General features: G+C 35.4%; 1 protein-coding gene across 1 annotated transcript; it reads left to right on the plus strand.

Annotated features, from left to right (window-relative positions):
- The first annotated feature begins 138 nt into the window (after positions 1-138).
- Positions 139-15,034, plus strand: LOC100258729 (ABC transporter D family member 2, chloroplastic). The gene is made up of 10 exons (XM_002265848.4): positions 139-960; positions 1,042-1,249; positions 1,339-1,406; positions 2,446-2,772; positions 2,883-3,047; positions 5,798-6,026; positions 11,212-11,453; positions 11,541-11,853; positions 13,548-13,819; positions 14,483-15,034. Exons 1-10 carry the CDS (start codon positions 673-675, stop codon positions 14,666-14,668), a joined length of 2,298 nt encoding a protein of 765 aa, XP_002265884.2. The 5' UTR covers positions 139-672; the 3' UTR covers positions 14,669-15,034.
- Positions 15,035-24,857: the final 9,823 nt, after the last annotated feature.

Genomic DNA, 24,857 nt, shown 5'->3' on the forward strand with positions numbered 1-24,857 from the left:
TGCCCTAAATAGCGATGGTTTTATCTTCTTTACTATAGTCTATAGTCTATACTCAGGCGGCAATCAAATCTTCTGGTTGTACACACTACACAGAAGGGACATGAAATGTGCCAGCATCTAATTCGATTTATTTATTTTTAAAGGGAAAAGTAAAAAATATGCAACGAGAGTCCCCCTCCCAGGCATGCACAATAAGAGGATGGTATTGTGTGGTGTGAGACGTGGAATAGTGATATTATTGTAATTACTATTAATTAGTATGTTTTTTTTGGTCACTGAATGGAATTGAATTAGATTAGGCCAAGTTCTTCAAATGAAAAGGTGTGGTGCAGTTTGTTTTACATTTTATTTCATTTTCAAACCTGAAAACGAGGAATTTAAGAGAGAGGAGGTGAGCTGGTCAGTAGAAAAACGAAGACGAAGAGGCGACCTGGCGTGGCATGATTGGGTTCGCTAAGCCTCTTGCCTTGGGGATAACTGGGAAGAAGCGTGGTTGAGATTTGAGAAGCCGCTGAACCTGAATCAGAGGTAGCAGCTCCAGGCTGCAGGCTCCAGAGGCAGAAGTATTAATTTTTTTAGACGCGCTATTCCGAATTCGGAAGGAGATTCGAGAAGACGTGGCAACAAAACAACAAGAAGAAGGAAGTTTAAAAAACAAGGGGACGAAGAAAAATGATTCGAACACAGGCAGTGGGAGTGGGAAAAATTCCACACCCTCTCTCCAGTCACCATAGCGTGAGTCTGAGCCACTTCACCAAACCACTCAGATTCGCATTCTCCCATTCGTTTCCAGCTGTGGCCATGTCCCCCGTTCCCCGGAAGAGGAGGAGGAGGAGTTCCAAAAACCCATCCACATTCCTATCCTCATCCTTATCTCTTGATGACAACTTCAATATCACGTCTTCTTCCGCTGCTGTCACCGCTTCTTCCCCGTCTTCACCACCTCCGCAGCCCGAAAAGGTCTCTTTCATCTTCTATTTTTTCCTTTGATGTTGTTCCTGCTTCTTGGCATTGTTTAATTTGGATGGGTTTTTGTCTCAGGAGGAGGAGGATGATGTAAAGAGAAAGGCCCCTGACATTCCCACGCTTTTCAGGAGATTCTGGAAAGTAGCGGCTCCGTACTGGTGGTCAGACGACAAGGTACAAGCCAGATTGCAGCTGGCGGCTGTGTTTGCGCTCACTCTAGGAACCACTGGGATCAGTGTCGGTTTCAATTTCCTGGGCCGCGACTTCTACAATGCCCTCGCCAGTGAGATTTCTGAATTCTCTCCTTCGCTTTATTTATTGATACATGTTGATTTGGTAGTAAATTGCATCTACTTGTTTGGCCAATGCAAGATAAGGACCAAGAACAGTTCACCAAGCAACTCTTGTACTATCTTGGCGCTTTTGCTGGAGGAATTCCGGTGAGCATATATTGCTGCACTTTCTTAGGTATTGCTCGCTGAGTCTTTCCTTCATTACTAACTGCTGCCGGCCGTGCCATATTTGCTGAGCAAATGACTTTTTTCTATCCTTTCATTTTTGGCTTTCAACTTTTTTCAATACATGAGAAAATATGAAAAAAAATTGAACAACTGAACTCAAGGTGTGTAAAGCTTCTATCTGGATTTTTTAATTGATTATTTCATTTTTTTCCAAAAATTTGTTCATGTTGTCATTCTTACAAGGTTAATGTAATGAAACTTGGCACCTGTCTGTGACCACTCATGATTCTGTTAAATGATGTTTAAATCCGGGAGTATGCAAGTCAACACCACGTGTCTGCTTGTCTTAGCGGTGACAGCAGCCTAATTTGAAGCACATCTTCGATGCTATCAGATCCTGAGCAGATGATGCTTGTCTCTTTTAGGCAATCTTTGGATTCTGGAAACAATCAGGAAAAGACAATACTGAAAGGGTGCACTAGGTGTAAGAGAATAGAAATGAGAAAGGGAGATGAATCACAAAACCATGTGGGAGAGAGAAATTCAAGTCTTGACATGAGTTAGTTTTGGTTTCATGAGAATGAATTTTTTATTCCTATTTCACATTTCTAATAAGTCATTCAAAGACAGTAATAGATTTTAAACGAAATGGATTTCCCATGCCCGTCCCCAATTCTAGCATTCCAAACATGCTCTTAATTGCTTGAGAAAGGAATCTAGTTTTATTAGGTTTTTTTAGCATTTCCATTTTCCATTATTCTTTCCAAGGTCCAAGTGGGGTCTTAACATATTTTTGGAGGGCATTTCTTTTGCAAGTGCTGATTATATGCATAAATATTTTGTTACTTTTTTTTAATGAATATACGGGACCATATTAGTTCTGTTACTTTTCCTTTGCTTCATAGCGTCATGACGGCTCTAGGCGATTTTCATAGTATCATTGGGTTCATATTCAGTTTCATGTGCTTTTGATCTTTCTAATTTGTATATTGCTTGCTGCATTATCTTTGTCTTGCAGTTCTTTGTGTTGAGGGATTATGCCAGAGAAATTCTTGCTTTAAGATGGAGATCTTGGATGACAAGCTATTACATGGAACGCTATCTAAAGAATTGGACATTCTACAAAATACAGTCCCAATCCATAATTGATAATCCAGATCAGCGGATTGTTGACGATTTAAGTTCCTTCACAGGAACAGCGCTTTCATTCTCTCTGGCATTTTTTAATGCTGCTGTAGACTTGATATCATTTAGTAACATCCTGTATGGCATCTACCCACCGCTTTTTGTTGTACTTCTTGTATATTCAATTGGTGGAACAGCTATTAGTGTTTTTCTTGGAAGGGTAATTTTCCTACCTTTTTGAAATCATTATTTTGAATTTGCAGTGAAACATTATGCAATAGAACATATTCTTACTCCAGTCAATAGGAAATATTTCATCTGTGATTTCAGGGACTGGTAAACCTAAATTTCTTGCAAGAGAAGAAAGAAGCAGATTTTCGTTATGGACTTGTGCGTATTCGTGAAAATGCTGAATCAATTGCGTTCTATAGTGGCGAGGAAAGTGAAATGCAACTTCTGATTCAGCGTTTCAGGAGTGCTTTTGAAAATTTAACCGTATGGATCCCTTATATTTCTTCTATATGCATTCCCATGATTATGATTTCACTGTTTGCAGTCAAAGGCTTTTTCCTTGAGGATGTCATTTTCTCTTAAGTCCTTTATTTTAGTTTTCATATTTCCTTTCAATTCGATTGCAAGCACTTCAATCCCATTTCTTATTTGAGGGTCATTTTAACATGGTAATAGTATTACATTGTATTTTAACACTCTTCTGGTTGTTTCATTCTCAAATTTTTCTCTCATTATTTTTATTTTCAATGTCATATTGTGATGATATTTGACTGATTTTATCTTTGTTTGCAATCTTGGGAACAGTAAATGAGTTCTTCTGTGTGACTGGAAACATCAGTGATGTGGGAGTTCTTCTGGCTAACTTCAATATCCATATGGATGTTATGACCTGAGAAACTGGATACTTTTGGGAACACAGATGTTTTGTGATCATCAAGTCATTTTTTGAAGCTTTATTCTCCATTTACGAGAAATGGGTTAAAATGTTTCAGCATGACTGGTTGAATGTGTTTGCAATATGTGATTTGGTACATGGTTGGTTGTCTTTGGTGGCAGTTTCCCATTTGGTACCCCTTTGATGAATCCATACACAATGGGCCAGAGATAGGTCCCATCATTTACATGACTTTTCTAGTAGGCAAGTAACAGAAAATATAATAAGAATTCCACTAACCTTGGCATATAGGAAGCATATATGGAGACCTTTAATAAAGCTAAAAAAAAAATACAATCCCACACAAAGTGCTAACTATCCGTGCCCTCTCCACGAAGTCCAGTCATTTAAGACTAGAGAAAATATATTAAAAACCCCACTAAATATGGTGCAGCCTTGGCGTGTAGGAAATATGCATGGAGACCATAACAAAACTTACAAACCCAAGAGTTTGCTCAAAGAGCTGACCAACCCTGCCCTTCTTGTGCGATACATTGATTTAAGAGTGGTGAAGTAAAATTGGAGTTCTGTTCTTCTTATTTATGGTTTGGACCATGAACATTTGTATGACAAGGAATGTAAGTTTGTCCCATATAGTTCTTAGTGAGGGGAGGTTAGTAAGATGGAATGATGAGATGTCCAAGTTTGAGAAGGGGGTGGGTTGGAGAACGACAGCTTACATATCGAGAGTCCTAGATTTAGAGAGAATCTTGAGAACCAGGGAGCATAAGCATTTTTTGTCTTCTTCTTGCTGAAAAAATTGGAACATGAAGTAGTCTCAATACTCATCATGTGATGATGTGGATGTTTTTTATGCTAACATGTGCCTCACAAACATTGGTGGCAGGGGTGGAGCTACAAATAGGATCCAGAGGGGGCAAAATGAAAGAGATTGCATTTCGGGGGGTGGGAGGTAATTTCTCTCCAAAACTGAGGTCATAGGATCAAAACTTAGTTTTGCATGGTGAATTTTTTATTTTTTGGGGGGGCTTGTGCCCCCTCTAAGCCCCACTTGAATCTGCCAGTGATTGGCAGATCCCCCCTACATATCATTCTAGTCAAAACAAGTTTAATGTGTTTCAGCCCTGGTGAGCCTTCACATCAAGCTGACATACCAAGATCTTCAAACCAGTTCCTATGCACTCGGTGGTGAAGGGCTGATTTTACCACCTAGATGTACTATGCCCATTCACCCTCCCCTGCCCACAGACTCAAACCTCTGTTCTTAAGTCCAACTCTAAATGCAGAAAGATGAATAACATTTGAGGGGGTGCATGTGATCATTAGGAGGCAATCTCTTTAGAGGAATTTTGATTCCCAATAATGGAAGCGAAGTAGCCTTCCCCTTAGATCCACAAGGTGTGACCTGTACTTGGAGTTGGAAGTAGGGGAATTCCCTTGGCATGCATGGTGGGTGGGCATCCTTGCCTCAGTGCTGCAATATGTTGGTATGGAAGAAGGTATGGAGATGGCAACGTGGTGCTTCCTTGTGGATATGGAAGACACTTGGTGTCATGCTAGCAGAGAACTGCTTTGTCTATGTGACACTATGTTGTCGAGATGGATAGGCATAAGGTTTCAGCACATAGGATCTGGTTGTTGTGGTTTTTTGGCCATGCTGAACATCTTTCTGGCTTCTCTTAGATTTTATTGTTGGTGCTGCTTAGTTTAATTTGAGGAACAGTTCATCCAGTGCAGTTGCATTGCTCCTTGCTTGTCTGAGCCACCCACATGCTTTAAACTAGACACATGGCATGCAGAGAATGTGAGAAATTAATAAAGTTAAGATTTTTGTAAATTGGCAAGGGAAAGATATTTGATGAACATCTACTCTCATAAATTGATTGCATAATCACCTGTTGCTTTCTTAATTGTCCTAATATGAAGTCCCAAAGAATGGCAAGAAAAGGTTTGTCATCCTCCCACCCCCAACATCAACCACCACTGCCACCCCCCAACCCACCTACTCACATATGTATGTACAACCAAAATAAACAAGGGTAATTATCATTTTTCAGAATAATGAAAGTACCAAAGAGTATACAGCCTTGACGTCTTCTTTTGGGCATTTTGACACTTGAAGATTGTTAAATTGCACTTTTTTTTGGTTGCATGTACCTGCCTGTTAATATAGAGGTCAGACTTGATTTCTTGTTTGTCTTTAATAACTTTGTTATTTTGGTATGCATAGGTTATGTTACTGGACACATTTTCTGGGTCCAATGTCACAAGGCTTCTATCTCAACATACCTTTATATCTTTATATGATCCATCTGACTTCAAATTTTCTATTTTGCAGCAATTGTTGATTTCTTCTAGAAATCTAGAATTCTTTACCAGTGGCTACCGCTACCTTATTCAGATTCTTCCAGCTGCAGTTGTTGCTCCGATGTATTTCTCAGGAAAAATTGAGTTTGGTGTCATAAATCAGTCTGTATCTGCTTTCAATCACATCCTTGGTGATTTTTCCCTCATTGTATACCAGTTTCAGGCGATAAGTGCCTTCTCAGCTGTCATTGATCGACTTGGTATTTGGTTTTTCCTTTATCTCCTGCATGTTTTGTTTGAATTTAACCAAATAAACTTGAAAGGAGATTGGTTAGTTCCTTAACTTGCTACTAAGTGAACAGATTTTCTAGGTCCATCCTATAAGTGATCTTTGTGGAGAAGGTTGAAACATAAAATCAAGTACAACATATACAGAAAACATGGATCTGTTTTTCACTGGATAATTGAGATACTTATCATTCTGAACATTAAATTGCATTAATATTGTCCTGGGACAAACTTACTTCAGTTAATGTTTTTTGAGTTGTCAATTTTCTTATTCCATTTTGCTCATCCATACTAGCTAGCTGTCTGCAATATAGTGAAGGAGAAAGCTGTTTCTCTTAGCTCTCATTTGTTGATAATAGCTGTAGTGCAGGAAAAAATTATCTCCAATAACGAGTATGCACTTTTGCAGTCAGTGAATGATCTGATGTTATGTGAATTCTAAATGAAAGATTGATTTTCCTTTTTGATGCTTAGCAGTATTACATGAGTGGAAGTGTCTTGCTTGTATCAATATCTATATTTAACAGGAAAAATACTGCTTTTTCTGCTTGAGCTTCTTGACCTTTTAATATTGGATGTAACTAATGCATCTTTGTTATCATCGCACATATGCCTTATGGTTTATATTTCCATGTTATTCTTTTCCATGCTCTTTAATTTCACACTCACTAGTAGTATAAAAGAGAAAAGTAAAAGAACATTGACTTCATTTCCAGTAAGGTAGATGAATCAGGACCTGTGATACCCGGATCCTTCAATTTCACCCAACATATGCTTGTTGACATGAGATGACACGGGGGTGGGTATGGGATTCTTCTTTTTTTTTTTTTGATAGGAAACGACAAAGGAATATATTGATAAAAAGGATGTACAAGAGAAGGATGAGGAATCCTCCCACCAAAGAAAAACAAAACTACAAGGAATCAAATATAAGAAAATACAAAGTAAAAACAAGCAAACTCTTTATTTTATGGGATTCTTCTTGGGCACTCCTATTTTATTTTTGGGTGTGGCTATTTGATTTTTTCATTAATATTCTTTTATTCTTTGAACTTTCTTACTAATAATTACATTAAAGAAAAAGAAGAGTTAGCTGAAAAGTGAATTTTTGTTGGAATATTTAGGAATCAGAGGAAAAAAAGGGAATAGAGGGAAAAGATGAGGGCTTTTAAATAGGATATATTCACTTCCAGTTTATTTTTAATTAAAATTTTTTGTGTCCCATTACCTGTGCCTATTTTTTGGATCCTTTTTAGTCAAGTCGCCATATCCTAAAATTTGAGTTGTAAAGGATTAGACACCTAGATACATGCCCACATCCAACACTCATACCCAAACCCATGCAACATAGATTAGGGCAAGTCTGGGTTTCAAACTAGTTGCAGAAGCCACCTCAAGAGTCATGGTAATTGGTCAATATTTGGATTGCACTCTAAGTTGACTCAATACAACTTATAGACACAATAATTATCTGTTTGACCCAAAAATGAATCTTCTCTTAGATCCAGTTCTGAAGCCAACCTGTTTAAATTGGAGAAGCCAAGTCCATCTGCATGTTTTAATTATATATATATATATATATATATATATATATATATATAATTGAAGTAGGCTTTTTCTTATCAGGTATAGCAAGCTTGTGAGGTGGAATAGGAAAAGTGGATGAAGGAAAACCCCTTGAAAGAATGGATGAATCTTTGAGGTGAAAGAAAATTTGAGACTAAAAATGGAGGACTCTTTTACAATCTCTATTTGTATGGATGGCTAAATCTGTGATGGATAAGAGAGTCCCTTTTGGATTTAATTGATAAATTGGAGGGAAGTTGAGATGAGGCTTTCATGGCTTTCTTTTCTTTTGTCTCTTCTCTAGATGCAACTCATATACTTTGCAAATACATGTGATATACACCCCTTTTTTTAGTATATTTTCCTTATAAAAGATATAGTTTTAGATTGTTTAGGTTCTTTGTTTGGGGAATCTAATATAGAAAATCATTGTAAGCTGCACTGTCAAGATGATTATCTAGCATTATAGTGAGAACATATCCCTTTACCAGTGAGGTCTGAATGAAGATACTTGGCTTAAGGGAGTGTGGGCAACTGAGGGGAGCACATTGAGGGTCATAGAAGTGACAGGGTCACGAAGAGCCCTATAGACAACACTTTTGAGTCTATACTTTATAGCTGCCTCCCTTGAAGGATAGTTCTGAACATGTTCTGGATCTTTAACTTAGTATTTCCTTGGGGGAAATCTCTATCGGGGTCTGCAAAAATTTCTTCTTCTAAAGTTTTTCTTGAGGTTCTACAAATAAATCTCCAGAAGTTCCCAACCAAAAAGTAAAATAAAATAAAAAATCTATGGGAGTTCTTTTCTTTGTGAGGTTAGGCCTTTCTTTGAAGAAGGTTAGTACTAGGTGTTCTTTTACAAGATTCTTTTTTTCTGTTAGGATTAGGATGAATATTATCAATCAACAAACACCTTATGCATATTCATGGCAGATTATGAGTACATTACTCACATGTTACAATTTGATTCATTCATCGATTCTTCTTAAAACACTGAGACCATAAAGGTGGCTTCCACTGGTTGTGTAATGGACACATAACTAGTTCCATTAGCTTTAGATTTGACCATGAAATCAAGACTCTCAAGCCATCCCACCTTTGATTGAGGTGGAAATTTTCCAACAGCTCAATTGAGAAAATACATTGTGCTCTAGGATTTCTTCTTTGATTATGTTCTTTTGGTAGTCCTTGTATACTTCTTGTGCAAGTGGCTAATGCATGTGGGTTGGGTCCCCTTTTTATTATGCTCCTTTAAATATATTATTTTTGAATATAAGAAAAGGATGAAGGTGTTATTAGACTCATTTTATATACAGTGTCTGGTGGGGCCTGATGCAGTTCATGCATATTGCCCAGTGGACCCCACTTCAATAGTTTCTGTCATGTCAAATTGCATAGTGATCTTTACATTATCATTTTTCATCTTTCCAAAGGCCTCTTGGTCACCACCACATGCTTGGCCTTTACCATGAGTCATTATGGATCAAGGAACTATTAGGCCATGTTCACTTTATTATTGACCTGTGAATATAGATGTTCAAATGATTATACATATAAAGGGGGTAGCAACAAGTTAAAAGCTTCATGTCTTAACTACCTGATTCATGACGTGAATCCTATTTTGCTGCTTAGCTCTATTGTTGTCATATCTTCAATTAGATCATAGGCCATGATTTTTTCTTCTTACCCACCTTGGCCAACATTTTTTAGGCCTTACTCTTTTCCTTGTTGCTCCTCCAACTTGACTCATATTATTCTTCTTTACTAGAGCAGTTAGTTGAACATGAACTGAACATCTTAGGTGAGTATATCTCCTGTTGTCCTCCATGGGGGTTACCTATACCTTCTCATGAATAAGTACATTATGCTCATTTTGTAGAGATGTTTTTTGTTCACTGTAGAGACTTTTGTGCCATAAAGCATGGTGAGCTTTATAGCTGTTGTATTATTTCTTTTATTTTAGTTTTATAGGAATTTCACACAGCAATCTAGAAGCTTTAACTACTTCTCAGGGCTGGGCTTGGTATGGAAAGCGCTGATTGCAATTGGAAGGAGCAAAAAGGAAAAAGGAACTAGTATTCTCGATAATAACTCTAATGGAGATAAAAAAAACTTTTACTTAAGCTTGAGCTCTAGGTTGGCTACCTGAAAATTCATTTCTTATAGAGCTTAGGATCCTCTTGCATCCAAATAAGCAGAGAAAGGTTTTTTCATCTTCTTTTTTTCTTTCACAATAATGATGTTTGACTTTTGTAGGTTTGTGATTGACTGTTGAACTATTATTTGATGATATGCACAATATGTAATATAATTAAATGAAAAAATCTCTTGAAATATTGTTATATAGTTAGTTATAGAAAGTATTAGTTCTGGAGCTTTGAATAGAGTTGGGTCCTTTAAAAAATACTAAATATTAAAGGTTAGTTTATAAACGGAATACCATAAGGCAGCCTATTGTTTACATGTGTTTTTTTAGGAACTATTAGATATTTTCCTTTTAATGGCCACTACTTTCATGGGGATTCATAGTTGGTTAACTCAAATGGATTTGTAGACTAAAGAGGGCTTTGGCTGTGTAGGAATTTAAACATTTTATCCTTCTTGATCTTGTTTCTTTGTAATGCCACTATGTTATTGCTTTCATTGTATTTGTAGTTTTCATGTGGCTTTTCTTCTTTCTGCAATGACTTGTTTGTCCTTGCCTTTTATATCATTGTTCTCCAAAATAATTTATGTTCCCCATGTTAAGCTCTACCAATTTGACAAAGTTTTAAAAGGCGCAAGGTGCACCTAAGGTGCAAAAGTCTCCTACAACTTAGGTGCAAGGAGCAACACAAGGCACACGCCTAAGTGAAGTGAAATGCAACCTGTGATGCATATTAATTTTATAAAATATGATTCAAAATCTAATCCAATAAGTAAAAAATTTAAGATTCCAAACATTTAAAAGAAATATTCAATAAAAAAGTAATGAAATTATATAAATTTCAATATATAATTTGAAATTTCAAGAATAAAAGTGTTTAAAAAGGAAGAGCAAAGTAGATAAGGCATACCTCTTCAATAAGGCGCAGCATGTCTTGGCAAGCGAGGTGCTATAACTAAGGAGTGGTTGTACCTTGAGCCTAGGTGCGCTTTAAGTGTGCCTTTTATAACTATGTTTGACCCAAAAGGTTAAACCATTAGGACCAATAAAGTTTATCAGGTTTCTCAAGCTAGTTCAGAAACCCTATATCCTGATATTTTTATTATGTCATGAATCGGAGCTCTTCTGTGTAAACTTTGGCCATGTACAATGTTTGTTCTGCTTTCCTGCCAATCCAAATCCTCAAGAATTTTAAGTACATATTACACTATGTATGTGTGTATTTCATGGTTTACTGGCTTTGTTTCTGCACACTAGCATTTTGATGTAGTCAGTACCAGTTCCTGGTTTAGTAATCCTACATGACTTTTAATGCTTTGTTGGTTAGATGTCTTTGAATTGAATAAGTACCTACCATGATTACTGTTTTGATATCTCCCATGTATGCAGGTGAATTGAATAAATACCTACCATGATTACTGTTTTGATACCTCCCATGTATGCAGGTGAATTTGATGATATTCTGGATAACAGCAGCTCTAAAGATCTCTCTGACCCTTCAGAAGAAATTAATCTTGTGTACGATGATGTAAAAAGTTTGACCTTGTTGGAGTCTAATGGATCTATGGCCATGGATAAGTGTCAAAAGTTACTTGACATTGAGAATTTGACTCTCCTGACACCAAAAAGTAAAACTGCACTTATTTGGGATTTATCGTTGGAGATATATGAAAAGGATCATTTGCTGGTTAGTGGTTCTGTTTACATTTTCCATCCTAGGTTGGTAAACTTGTCAATGAAGCAGTTATTCACTTGTGTATAGCTGCATTAACAGGTAACAGGACCTAGTGGGAGTGGTAAGACTTCTTTGTTACGAGCTCTGGCTGGTCTTTGGAGTACTGGAAGAGGAAAAATCACATTTTCTGTGAAAGGTGATGAAGATCCTCTGCTGGGAGCGGCTCCTCTTGAAGCAACTCCTTCACAAGATACATATCCGGGAGTTGAACAACCCAAAAACAAAGATTCTAGAGGCATATTTTTCCTTCCTCAGAGACCATATATGGTTTTGGGAACACTTCGGCAACAATTGCTATATCCTACATGGGCAGAAGATGTAATTCCCGTGACAGATGGTGATGAACCAGATGGTATGTAGTTTTAAATTTAATTTTAGAGAGAAGGGACAGTTGATGGTTAGTTTCTTATAAATAGAAGTTTGAAAGAAGAAAAATCTTTTGATTTATAACTCCTGACTCTCTCTATATAAAAAGGTTTCTTATTTCAATCAACTGAAGATTGCAGAACTGTTAATGTGGATGTGAATGACCTTTCAGGCTCAAACAAAGCTCCAATAGGAAAGATTTGCTCTAATAGATTCTAAACTACTACCAAAACTTGTCAGGGTTATTAAAAAGAATTCTGTCACTAAAGAAATGAACTTGAATCTAACTAACACATGCAGTTTTCTTGTGCGTATTATGCTGTAAAAAGTAATCATGAACCTTACGTGGTTGCAAAGATTCTGGCCTAGTCAATATTTTTCCACCTATTTCTTAGGTTTCTGTTGATTTCAACCTGATAAATTTGTTGTACCTATTTCATTTCTATTTGTTTCCCAGCCTAGTTTGGTGGTAGTGAGCTTAAAACCTCAATGAACTTATGGTAGGGAGGTTTAAAGGAGCCTAGATCCATTTAGTTGATCAGGATAATGTTGATAAACATAAGAAATGATGATTTAGAGATCCAGCATTTGGTGGAGCAAATAAGACTTTATTGAAGCAACTTTGTCTCTTCTGAAAGGAAGGAGTATTCTATAGGAATGTTGTGAAATGCAAAAATGGATAGTTTGATCCTGGTTGGTGAAGTTGTGAGGTGAAGAATCTGTATGGGATGAAGATGTGGAAAGTCACAATAAGAGGTTTGGAAGATTTCAAAGTGAGTGCATTTGTGGTGTGGAGAAAAGTGCCTTTATGGCATGATAAATGGTGTGAGGGTTTCCCCTTCGCAAACAATTTCCAGGTCTCTTTCCTATTGCTTCTTCCAGGTGGCCTTAACTTGGCGGAATTTTGTGCAGAAGAAATAGGAATACCTTCGGAAACATCCTTCTTTGGAGAGGTGATGCTTGGGAGTTTGGTGGTGAAGGATGTGGGTGGGTGAGGAGGGGAAAATTTTTTATTTGGAGAAGTTGTAATTGTAATTTTGTGGTGAAAACTCCACGCCATAGTGGAAGGTAGTGAAAGTTGCTTCTGGTGAAGCAAAGTATGGAAGGTGGCTGCATCTAGAGTGGCATTTATCCCTTGGACTGCAGGAGAAGACAAAATTGGTACCATTAACCTCATGGTTCGCATAAGGACAACGATTCCTGATTGGTGTTGTAATGCAAAAGCAAGGAGGAGAACCTCAGGCTTCTGCCTATTCATTGTTTAGTAGCTTGGAAGTCATACATACATTACTTCTCCATCACTTGCGTGAAATGGGTGGTTCCAAGGTCTGGAACTTGAGATACCTATCTCTCTATAATAAACTTTTAGGGTGTTTTTTTGAGTGGCAACATTCTTGAGGTACTGGTGGCAGGGCATTATTGCTTTCTATATGTTTACTTCCAGTTTGCAAAGCTTGTTTTCTTTTGGTTGGTATTTAGGATGCACATGAGGCTTGCCCCTATCTTTTATGTTATACAGCATGCTAGTCCTGAAGTTAGTTTACATAAGATATACTATTATGGGCAGATTGATTGCTCTCTTCAAGCCATGGGAACCGTTCCATGATGTTGGCTGCTTAACTTTTTCATTGTTCAAGTTTCTTATTTTAAGATATATAGTGCTTGCTAACTTTTCCACAGGCACTCTTCCTTTCTTGATGGGGGTATCTACCTTGGAAAATGAGGGAGAAAATCCTAGGAAGCCCACAACAGATGATATAATACGGGTTCTAGAGGACGTTCGCCTTGGCTATATACTTTCTCGTTTTAATAGTTTAGATTCCACATATGAGTGGTCCAGTGTTCTTTCCCTTGGTGAGCAGCAACGCCTTGCATTTGCACGTCTCCTGCTTTCAAAACCAAATTTGGTTCTACTAGATGAATCCACCAGCGCCTTGGATGAAGCTAATGAGGTATGAACAGACGTTTTTTTCTTATCCTCTCATCCTACTATGCATGTCTTGTGACCAAATTGGTCCATGGACTGACAAATGCAGCTGATTTTATTGTCCTTTATTTTAGAAGGTCAAAGTGTATTTGTTCAGGTAAAGTACCTTCCCAGTTTATTGAAGTATGAACTATGGACATCAAAATAGATTTCCAGGCACTATGCATAAATATGGTTAACTCCTACTCGTAGCGAAGCCCACAACATTGAACATTTCAGACAGGGAAAATGCTAATTTACTACATCAGAAAGAAATATTTTTGTAGGTGGCAAAGGATGAAATTAACAGATAAACAAGACTTGGTTTAGATTGTTTACAAGATGTAAGATAAGAACTCTGGAGAGTGCTGCAGACCATAGACAAGGTATTATGTTGGATGAAATGTTTGTAAATGGAGAAATGACAATTGAGTCCAGAAATTATTGCTAGAATTCAAGCCACAAGTTCCAAACAATACCTGGTTTATATGGATGCTTTCTTCTTGTGCACTTCATTTCAAGTAATGACCATAACTGCCTCCTTGCTAGTTTTGCCTCCATTAGGCCAAAAAGACCGAGTCTTTTTAAGTAATGTTAGCATAGCAGCTCTTCACATTTTTTTTTTCTAATGGTTGTGCGTATTTTGCAGGCTCACTTATACCAGCAAATTGAAGCTGCAGGTATAACATATGTTAGCATTGGCCATCGAAGAACCCTTTATGGTTACCACAATAGGCGCTTACATATATCTGCAGCAGATCCTAACAGTACACAACGTAATTGGTACATTGAGCCCATCAATCAGGACACCATGTACAATTTGTCAAAGCTGTAGGTGCAGTTTCTTGGAAGTCGAATCGCACATTTTAAGGTGGCACATTGTCCTCCTGGAAGAGGATCAGGTTAGAGGCAAGGAACCATTCTGTTAGGGGACTTATATAACAGGATGCAGTTGTAAATGGCCAATCAAATTTGTAACATGCTGCTGCTCTGTTGCATTACAACTATGGTCTCCACATTTTGTGCTGCCACATTTTATAACTGCTTTGTTTAGTTCTTTGATGTTTAACAACACCTTGTCAATTACAGCATCACTCATTTACACACATTTCTTTGCACGGGCCTGTTGTTGAAAGCTTTAGCATGAACCTAAAATGTGTTGTTGAGAGTTGGAATTAGAATTCAGAATAATTTGTTGTCATTGATTTGACTGAGTTGTAACTTATTTATACAAACTATATTGCTAGAGGAGAAAGAAGGAAAAAAAAGGGAAAGTCACTAAGGAAATAAAAGAAAATTCTTACAATTGCTCTAACTTTTCCATCTTACTATTAAGTATATAGATCTGATTTTATTTTATTTTAAAATTATGCGATTTTAGCTCATGATCAAATTAGAAAGAATATTTCATATTTTTCAAAACTCCCCTTCAAGTTGGTGCATGGATATTATGCATTCCAAGCTTTTGTTTTGCAGAATTAGGTATAGCGTTTATGACTCCTTTTGTAAATACATTGGCCAATTGTTATTTAGTAGACACAAAAGGAGTTACAATTTGGTCACTCTCAATTTTCTCCTTTTATGAAGTATTTGTCCACTTTCACAAGCTTATTCTCTCATGTTAGATTGGGTTGTGAGCAATATTGATAGTAACCTTATTGTCATATGTGGTTAGTTGTTGATCATTTAGGCTCTAGTTGTAGCTCTTTGAGAAGATTTTTAATCCATAATACTTTACAAATTCCTTGGGCTAATATATGGAACTTAGCTTCAATGCTTGATTATGTAACAATAGGGTGCTTCTTGCTTCTCAAGTAACCAAGTTACATCCCACAAAAGTACAATAACTTGTAATTGATCTATGAATTGAACCAGGCTGGTTTACATAGTATAAGCTTTTATAAGAAGATAATCATTCTTCTTAAAAAACAAACCCTCACTTGGGATGGCTTTTAGGTAGCTTAGAATTTTTTAAAATTGTTTCTTGATGACACTTTAGTGGGAAGTGCATATGCATTGGATTAGATCTATGGTGAATCAAATGTAAGGTTATCAATAGTCATAATTCACTAAGTTATTATACAACATGGACTCTTAATTTTAAGGGATATTGATCCTATGCCAAAGTCATGAAAAAACTTCAACTTGTGCGCAAGATCCAAATGTGGTCATATTCTTATGGATTGAGTTACTATTGATAGAGGCTAGTGGCAATAAATATTTTCAATAGGGACACTATGATATCTCATGGAATTAAGAAAATGTATCATCTTGGGTGATCTAAAGAACATGTGATTACAAGACTACGATCGTAGCATTTCACTTAGTGGAATTTGACATATGTTCATTGGAGTTAGAGTATGTCAATTGATCATATAAATAGGTGGATTTGTAACTCAATAACTGAAGTGGTAATCTTGATAGGTGATAACACTATCTTGTTAGATTATGGACACTAGTTCATGGGGAGTCTACATGTAGTGGATAGCAAGTCATGGATTTGAACTTTGCCTCATTGTAATTACATAGGATACTAAATTGTAGTTTCTTCTCTTTAATGAAATGTTGAATTAATTTCAAAATTGGATTATGAGAGAGTTGGTATTTTTCTATGAGTCTTAATGGTCCCCATTAGAGCTCATAGATTATGGTAGCCTGTTTGTTTTGAAAATTTTAGGTTTCAAGTTCATAAGTGTATATAAAAGCGTTTTGGTAAAAACGTAAGGTTGCACTAGACATTATGAATTGCCTTTTTAGACCAAGCTATTGAATTAATTGATGCCCAATAGAGCTAATTAATTAATTAGGACCTAGGTGAGTTGGATTAGGTGACCTAATCACTTAAGTCAATTAGGAGCCCTATAAAAACCCCTTGGGATTAAGGTTTCCTACACACTTTTCTATCATTTTCCAAAGAGTTTCTAGAGAGAAAAGTCCACTCTTTTCTCATGTCTAGATCCGAGTGAGGATAGATTGAGTGGAAGAACACCGGGTAGATGAGCAACACAATGCTTTCTACGATTTTAGATTCTTCTTATACTATTTTATCAACTTGAAAACAATATGTGGATATCCAAATTGAATGTATATTATTTTTATTCTCTAGATCTAATTAATATAATGGTTTTTTGATGTCATATATTTCGCTATTTTAGGTTTAAAGAAGCCCAAGGTGGATTTTATACACCTTACTAGATTCAGGGCTAGGGAATAGAACAATATGACATTCCTAGAAATAGGTATTAGAGCCCTAAGTTAGTTCTTCCATGTTAGGTTTGCTCTTAGATGTGCTAATTTGGTTTTGCAAGATTATTTAATTCATCCCATGGCCTCAAGGATGAACGAATGATTTTTATTCATTCATATGTGATTGTTATTTTTGATGAAAAACCATTTTGTTGTTTAGAATGGGTTGTAAGCTCTGCGTTTAGGAGCATATATTACTTTTTATTGTAAAAAGTTTTCTTTTTCATAGATGGTTGTATGCTCCGAATTCAAAAGGAGCATAGGATTTTTATTTTTATTTTTTTGTAAAAATCAAGTTTTGGTATCTATGTAACCCAAGAGAAGAAAGAAGTCATTCATGGAGAAAGACCCTTAAAAGAATGGGGGTAGGGTAAGAATTTGTGTGTAGTAGTCTACATACAATCCATGTGCATTTATTTTATTTTATTTTTGTAGTTTAGGGTTTCCTCTCTCTAAATTTTAGGGATTGCTTTTCTAATTTCTAACCCTAATTTTTATTATAGGATTATTATGGTAATTTTATTAAATTGAATTTTATCCAAATTTAATTAATAAATATACAATAGGATCCCTTAGGCCATGGAAAATATTTTATTTTATTTCCTTTTATTATGTTATATATGTTCTATGGCATGTGATAAGCATAAATTCAATATTTTGGTATTCTTAAAAAATAAATTTTCATGTGATTTTTCTAAATTAGATAACTTATTAAATTGGAATGTGCTTGATTAGAAAATCTTTTATTGTAGGAAAAGACAAGTTGAAAAAGGTAATAAGAGCTTTCTTTGTTTTTTCAAAATTGATTCTTAGAGATTTTAATTTCATTTAAAATCTTCTCAAACTTTGAGATCTCTAAGAATAAAATTTTTTCTTTTTCAGAAAGATTTCCTAAATTTCCAAATCTTCATAAAATAAGACTTTTCCTTTTATGCACAAGGCTATAATTTAAAGAAATAAGTTAATTTTGAAAAATCCATAATAAATAATTTATGTTTACGAAGGTTACCAAAATATTTGTTAATCTTCTCACAATTTGAGATCTTTATAAATAAATTTTTTTTCCTTTTAAGGAAGAGCTCATAAATTTCCAAGTCTTTATAAAATATGATTTTTCTTTTTATGTATAAGATTCTAATTTAACATTCGATATGAAGTGGTCGAATTACCCCACGTGGTCTCACTTACATAGTCCATGGGCCAAAGAAAAAGGTACGTTGATCTTGCCTTAGGTATCTTCATGGTTAAGGCAATGAGATCAATCCAAGAGGGTCTCTAACTAGTAATAAGGTCATGACCCACCTCACATGAGCTTGATTCTTATGATACTAGGATACCTTGCAAATAGACATGTAGTCTTCAAAACTCTACATATTTTGCTAAATTTATTTATGTTGTGTGTGTTCTTTTAATTAATGTATGGTTTACTTTTATATTATAATTATCATGTTGTACAATCCGCTTAATCTCATACTCACTGCTAATAAATTGACTGATCCAAACTATGTGGATTAGAAAAGGAATTTGGACATTGTACTCACTTCAAAAGAGCTAAAGTAGGTAACTCAAGAACTTGCTCCATCTACCCCTAATGAACATTCAACTTAAGAAAAGGAGGATAAATATCATAGTTGGCATAATGCTCATCAAAAGGCTAAGTGTATCATACTTCAATCTTTGGAGAATGTGTTGCAACATCAGTATGTGTCTATGCCAACGACTTGTGAAAATTTTCTTGGTTTCCATGAGATGTTTGGTGGCAAAGGTATGTTAGCTAGATAAGTTGTCAATAAGACTATTGTGAATGCTAAGATGTCATAAGGAACTCTCATTAGAGATCATATGATTAATATGATTAGACTTTTTAACGAGATGAAAATCCTTGGAGTTGATATCGATGGACAAATTGAGGTTGACATGGTTTTAGAGACATTTTTAGATTCTTTTAGGCAGTTTAAGCTCAACTATACTATGGATAAGTTGATGATGAGCTTACTTGAATTGATAAGATAACTTTAAACGCCTGAGGGAATTCTCAAGGACTAGAGGGGCATTCATATAACGGTCAAGGGTTCTTCAGGTTCTTCTAGCCAAAAAAAGAAAAACACTTTTAAGGCTACCAAGAAAAAGAAAAAGTTCAAGAGCAAGAGTAAGAAGAAGAAGAGTAAGGATTAGGGCAACTACTTCATTTATGGAAAGAAAGGCTACTAGAAAAATGAGTGCTTAGTTTTCCTAAAGAAACAATCAGCTATTCATCATTTATTTTTAATTGAATCATGTTTAGTGGTGGATTCCACTAATTCTTGGTGGATAGATTCTAGGGCCATTAATCATGTCTATAATTCTTTATATGAATTTCATTTAAGGAGAAGCCTGCATGATAGGGAAATGTACTCAACATTAGTTTTTAAAGTGAGGATTGTTGTGCAGGCAGTGAAAGACACTACCTTGATCTTAGATGATAGTTGTCTTTGAGAACTCAAAGATTGTCTTTATTCTTTTAAATCTAGAAAGAATTTAATTTTAGTTTCTAATTTATGTAAATAAATTCATTGATATATATATATATATATATATATATATATATATATATATATATAATAAATAGGTTTTTTATTAAATTGAATGATTCATTTATATGTTTAAGATCACTAATAGATATTCTTAATCATGTCGCTCCATTATCTATTTTGCTAAGTAATAAGAATTATCTTATCTCACTTAAAAGAATAAAACCTAGCATTAATCAAACATAGCTTTGGTACTTGTGCCAAGGTCATATTAATCTAAATAGGATCCAAAGATTGGTTAAATTTGAAATTTTATACTCTTTGTTTTGAGAAGATCTTCTAGTCTGCAAATCTTGTAAAGAAAGTAATTAACTAAGAGACTTTTTACTACTGAATGATATAAAGGCAAAACGTGTTTAGAGTTAGTGCATACTGATGTGTGTGGGCCTTTTAATGTTCATGCACGGGGAGGGTATGAGTATTTCGTCACATTTATAAATGATTAATCAAGGTTTAGTCATGTTTGCTTAATACATATGAAATCCAATGCCTTGGACAAATTTATTGAATTCAAGGCACAATAAAAAAATTGTTTGGGTAAATGTATTAAGACACTTCGATTTGATCTAGGTGGTGAGTACATGTTTACTCAATTTGATTATTTCCTTAAGGATCATGGGGTTATATCCTAGTTGAGTGCACCTAGAACTCAACGACAAAATGAGTAGCGGAAAAAAGAAATCAAACATTGATGAACATGGTGAGATCTATGATGAGTTTCTCATCACTTCCTATATCCTTTTGGGGATATTCCTTGGATACTATGACTTACCTTCTCAACCTAGTACCTTCCAAGTCAATACCTTGAACTCCCATGGAGAAGTGGGAAGGTCGCAAACCTAGTTTGCAACACATTCACATTTGGGGGTGCCCAACACGTGTTGAAACCAAAGGTAGAAAAATGGGAAGCAAGGTTTGAGGTGCATCATTTTGTGGGCTATCTAAAAGGAATGAGAAGGTATAAATTTTATAGTCAGGTCAACTAGAAGGTATTTGTTAGCACAAATGTCAGATTTCTAGAAGAAAACTATATGATGAGTAATAGGGCAAAACATGATATAGATTGGAAAACACTTTAAGACACTCCCACATTAGTATAAGGGACTGAGGGTCCAAAGGTTCTTCTACCTATTACCTACTTTTCCATTCAATTCTAGTACATGAGAGCCTCATTGTAATGGGCGTTGTACAACTAGATATGTTCATGTATTTGGGAGAATCTTTTGAGGCAATTATGAAGGAACATGAGATTTATCCCACAAATTATGATGAAACAACGAGCAGTGATGATGTTTGTGGACCCGCATTTTTCACGTGCTCCTCCACTCAATCGGCGAGACTCGCTTTTTATTGGTGAAAAATTAGTTTTGGAAAAAGTCGGAGTCACCACTTATTTTATTTTTTTAAGGAAAAATAAAATAAGAAAGAAAACCCTAAAGAGGTTTCTACTGATTAAGTTGAGGGGAATGTAGTAATTAATTGGTTGATTGAGGGTACCTAGGTAGATTAAGGTGATTTCCAAAAAAATAACATGCTAAACAAGAAAACCAATCACAAATCATAAAGAAGATTTAGGGTGCGTACCTGGATTGCTTCTTAAGCGCTATCACAAGACATCAAAGTTAGTTCAAATAATATATCATTCAACATACAATTTATTAGAAATAATAGAACAATGAAAGATATATATCAAGACACCTAAGCACTATTAAATATAGGTGTAGTTCATAGTGACAAGCATATTCACAAAATTTAAAAGGTGGGTGATAGGGGGTGTACCTGGATAGCATAGATAACTCGTAACGTGCTTCCGTGAGACATGAGGGGTTAAATAATAAATAATAAATAATAAAATATAGAAATCCTAGCATGCTTGTTATTTAATTAGCATATCAAAAATGATCAAAGTGTACGAAATCATCAATTACCACATACATCTTGCATATAACTCCTAAAAAAATAGATAGATATGATTTCAACAAATGGCAAAAGTGGCAATAAAGATGAGTTTTGAAAAACTTTCTTATGTAGGGGTTTCACCAATTCCCTAATTGATATACACGAATCTAGCATAGAATTATCCCATTTGTTTGGGACCACAAGCTTGGATTCATGTCTTGCTCAAAACCGTAGCTTTTATTGAAAACTGAAAAAGATGTGAACCGATCAAAACATGGTTGCACATTATTTAAGAAAAAGAGATTTTGATTCCAAGGACTCTAAATGAATTTTTAAAATAGATTTTCAAAGGGATCTTTTGAGAAAAGTATTTTATTTTAAAATAAAAGAAATTAATTTGAAAACCACAAACATAAAAAACAAGCAAAATAAAAGAAACAAAATCACAAAGTAGAATTTTTGACAACCAAGCAAACTAAAGTAGTGAGAATGGAGGTCAATCTTCATTATTTTCTTATGGCCTCTAGAAATTGAATTTGACAAAGGATGACCAAAGTGATAAACCAAAACCTTTTAGGTCTTACAAGCATTGGAACTTTCAAAAACATTTAAACTTAAGATAAAATCAATCAAGCGCAAATATTATTTGACTTTTAAAACAAACTAACAACACATATCAACTAATATTGACGATTTTAAGTCATAAATCTAACAAGATACAATCGACTAAACTAATCAATTAAATAAAAGAAAACAAACACATAAACTAAATAAAATCAGTCAAAAACTAAAATTAATTGTTTTTAAACATGAAATGATAACATGGGGATAAATTAAACTAATTGACTACAATTCTAAAGCATAGAATTAATAGAAAATTGAAATTAACAATCTTCAAACATGAACCAAATAGTATGAGACCAATCAAACTAATTAAAATTCTAAAAAAAAAAAAACTATCAACTAAAACAGGATCAATCAAAACTAGAGTCAATAATTTTTTTTTTAAATATGAATATATCAACGCAAAATGAAATAAATTAACCAACTTAAATTTTAAAATTTATAAACTAAAAAGGATGAATCATGAATTAAAATTAACAAACTTAGGATATGAAAATAGTAGCATGGAACCAATTGAACTAATAAACTAGAATTTTGATAGCATCTAAACTAAAAGATGAATTGATACTAAACTAAATGAAATTACGAATTTCCCAACTAAGAACGAAGCAAAACTAATACTAATCAAAATTCTAATTTTTAAACTATCATCAAGAATTATTTAAAAATATATATATTTAAGAATTCTAACTTTTCCACTATCATAAAAAAAAAAAAAATCCAAACACTTAAAAATTCTAACTTTTTCATTATCATCAAGAATTATCCAAACAAATATTTAAAAATTCTAACTTTTCAAACTAAAAATAATAAATCATAACTAAATTAAACAAAATCATAACTTTCAAAGTAAAATAATGGATCAACATTAAATTAAAACAAAGGTCATAACTTCCCAAACTATCATAAAAAATCAAAACTAGATCAAAACAAAATTTCAAATTTTCAAACTAACATGAAAAATCCAAATGAAATTAAATAAAATTTAAGCTTTCCTAACTAACAAAATGAACCAAAACCAAATCGAAAACAAAAATTCCAAACTAATTAAAATGGATGAAAACAGGTTTAAAAAATAGAAAAAAACTTTAGCACAAAAGCAATTTTATCAATGGATTGAAATAACAAGAGAAAATAAATTTGAATCGAATGGATAAATTTAAACTAAAATAAAACGAGTTCAAGAATGTGAACTCACATTTTAGAGCAATGCATGGGGGTGGTTTCAAAGCCCAAAGGTGTGGGCTGCTTTCTTCTCCAAAGTGGTGTGCTGTTGGAGAATTTTATATTTTGATATCTTCCTTCATGAAGCTGATTGCTCCTAAAGTGGACCATTTATCAATGTGTGGAGATTCAAGAATAGCAGCATTGATCTCTCTATTCCCATGGTGCATGATTAATGAATGGGCCCCCATTATCATTCATTGAACCTTCATTCTCCTTGTTTCATGGTGAGTGGTTCTCTGTGGTCCTTCATGCGGCTGGGAATGTGACTGTGACTGCATGGAGAAGTGTGCGGCTGCATGGAGAAGACTTCTTCCCTGCTTGGAGAATCATGCGGCTAGTCCTTGTGTAACGACCTACACCTAACCGTGTAGATATTGTCCGCTTTGGGCCTAATGGGGCCCTCACGGCTTTAAAACGCATCTACTTGGTTAAGAGGAGCCTCTATATATATAGAGCCAGAAACATTCTCCCCTATCCGATGCGGGACATCACAAACACCCCCTCATGCAGACACAACGTCCTTGTTGTGTCCCATGGGATTGCGAGGCCAAACAAACAAAGCCAAACCAACCTCCACATCGGGGTTGGGGATCGACTTTGATACCATTTGTAACGCCCCAAGACCCACTCTAAGGGTGTGATGGTCGTGATGTCCCACATCGGATAGGGGAGAATGTTCCTAGCGCTATATATGTAGAAACTCCTCTCAACCAAGTAGACGCATTTTAAAGCCGTGAGGGCCTCATTAGGCCCAAAGCGGACAATATCTACACGGTTGGGTGTGGGTCGTTACAAATGGTATCAGAGCCGATCCCCGACCCCGGTGTGGGGGTTTGTTTGACCCCGTAAGGGGTGTTTGTCTGTTTGGCCCCGTAATCCCATGGGACACAACGAGGACGTTGTGTCTGCATGGAGAGGGGGGGGGGGTGTTTGTGATGTCCCACATCGGATAGGGGAGAATGTTCCTGACACTATATATGTAGAGACTCCTCTCAACCAAGTAGACGCGTTTTAAAGCCGTGAGGGCCCCATTAGGCCCAAAACAGACAATATCTACACGGTTGGGTGTGGGTCGTTACACCTTATCTCCCTCAAAGCAGCGTGATATTCCGGGGGGTTATTCTTCTATGCGGATGTGTGTGTGTTCTCTCATGCAGTTGTGGAGACTCGTTTGTGTACCAACTATTTCAAGGATGTTGTCACTTTGCTTATGGCAGTGTGTGGAAAGGAAAATCCCATTGCGTGTAAGAAAATGCCCTTCTTATGGTGCGTGAATGAGTCTCTCTAAAAGTGGTAGCCGCGTGGATAAAGAATTGATGCGCAGACTTGAGGTGGACCAATAGTTGCAAAAATAGAAGTTTTGGGTTCTTCCAAGGAATTTACATCTGGATTTGGGTTACCATCACGTTTTTTATAACGCCTAGACCATGATGTTCTAGTTATAGAATCATTAATTGT

The sequence above is a fragment of the Vitis vinifera genome, chromosome 19 (genome assembly GCF_030704535.1).
Source record: "Vitis vinifera cultivar Pinot Noir 40024 chromosome 19, ASM3070453v1".
NCBI classification, from domain to species: Eukaryota; Viridiplantae; Streptophyta; class Magnoliopsida; order Vitales; family Vitaceae; genus Vitis; species Vitis vinifera.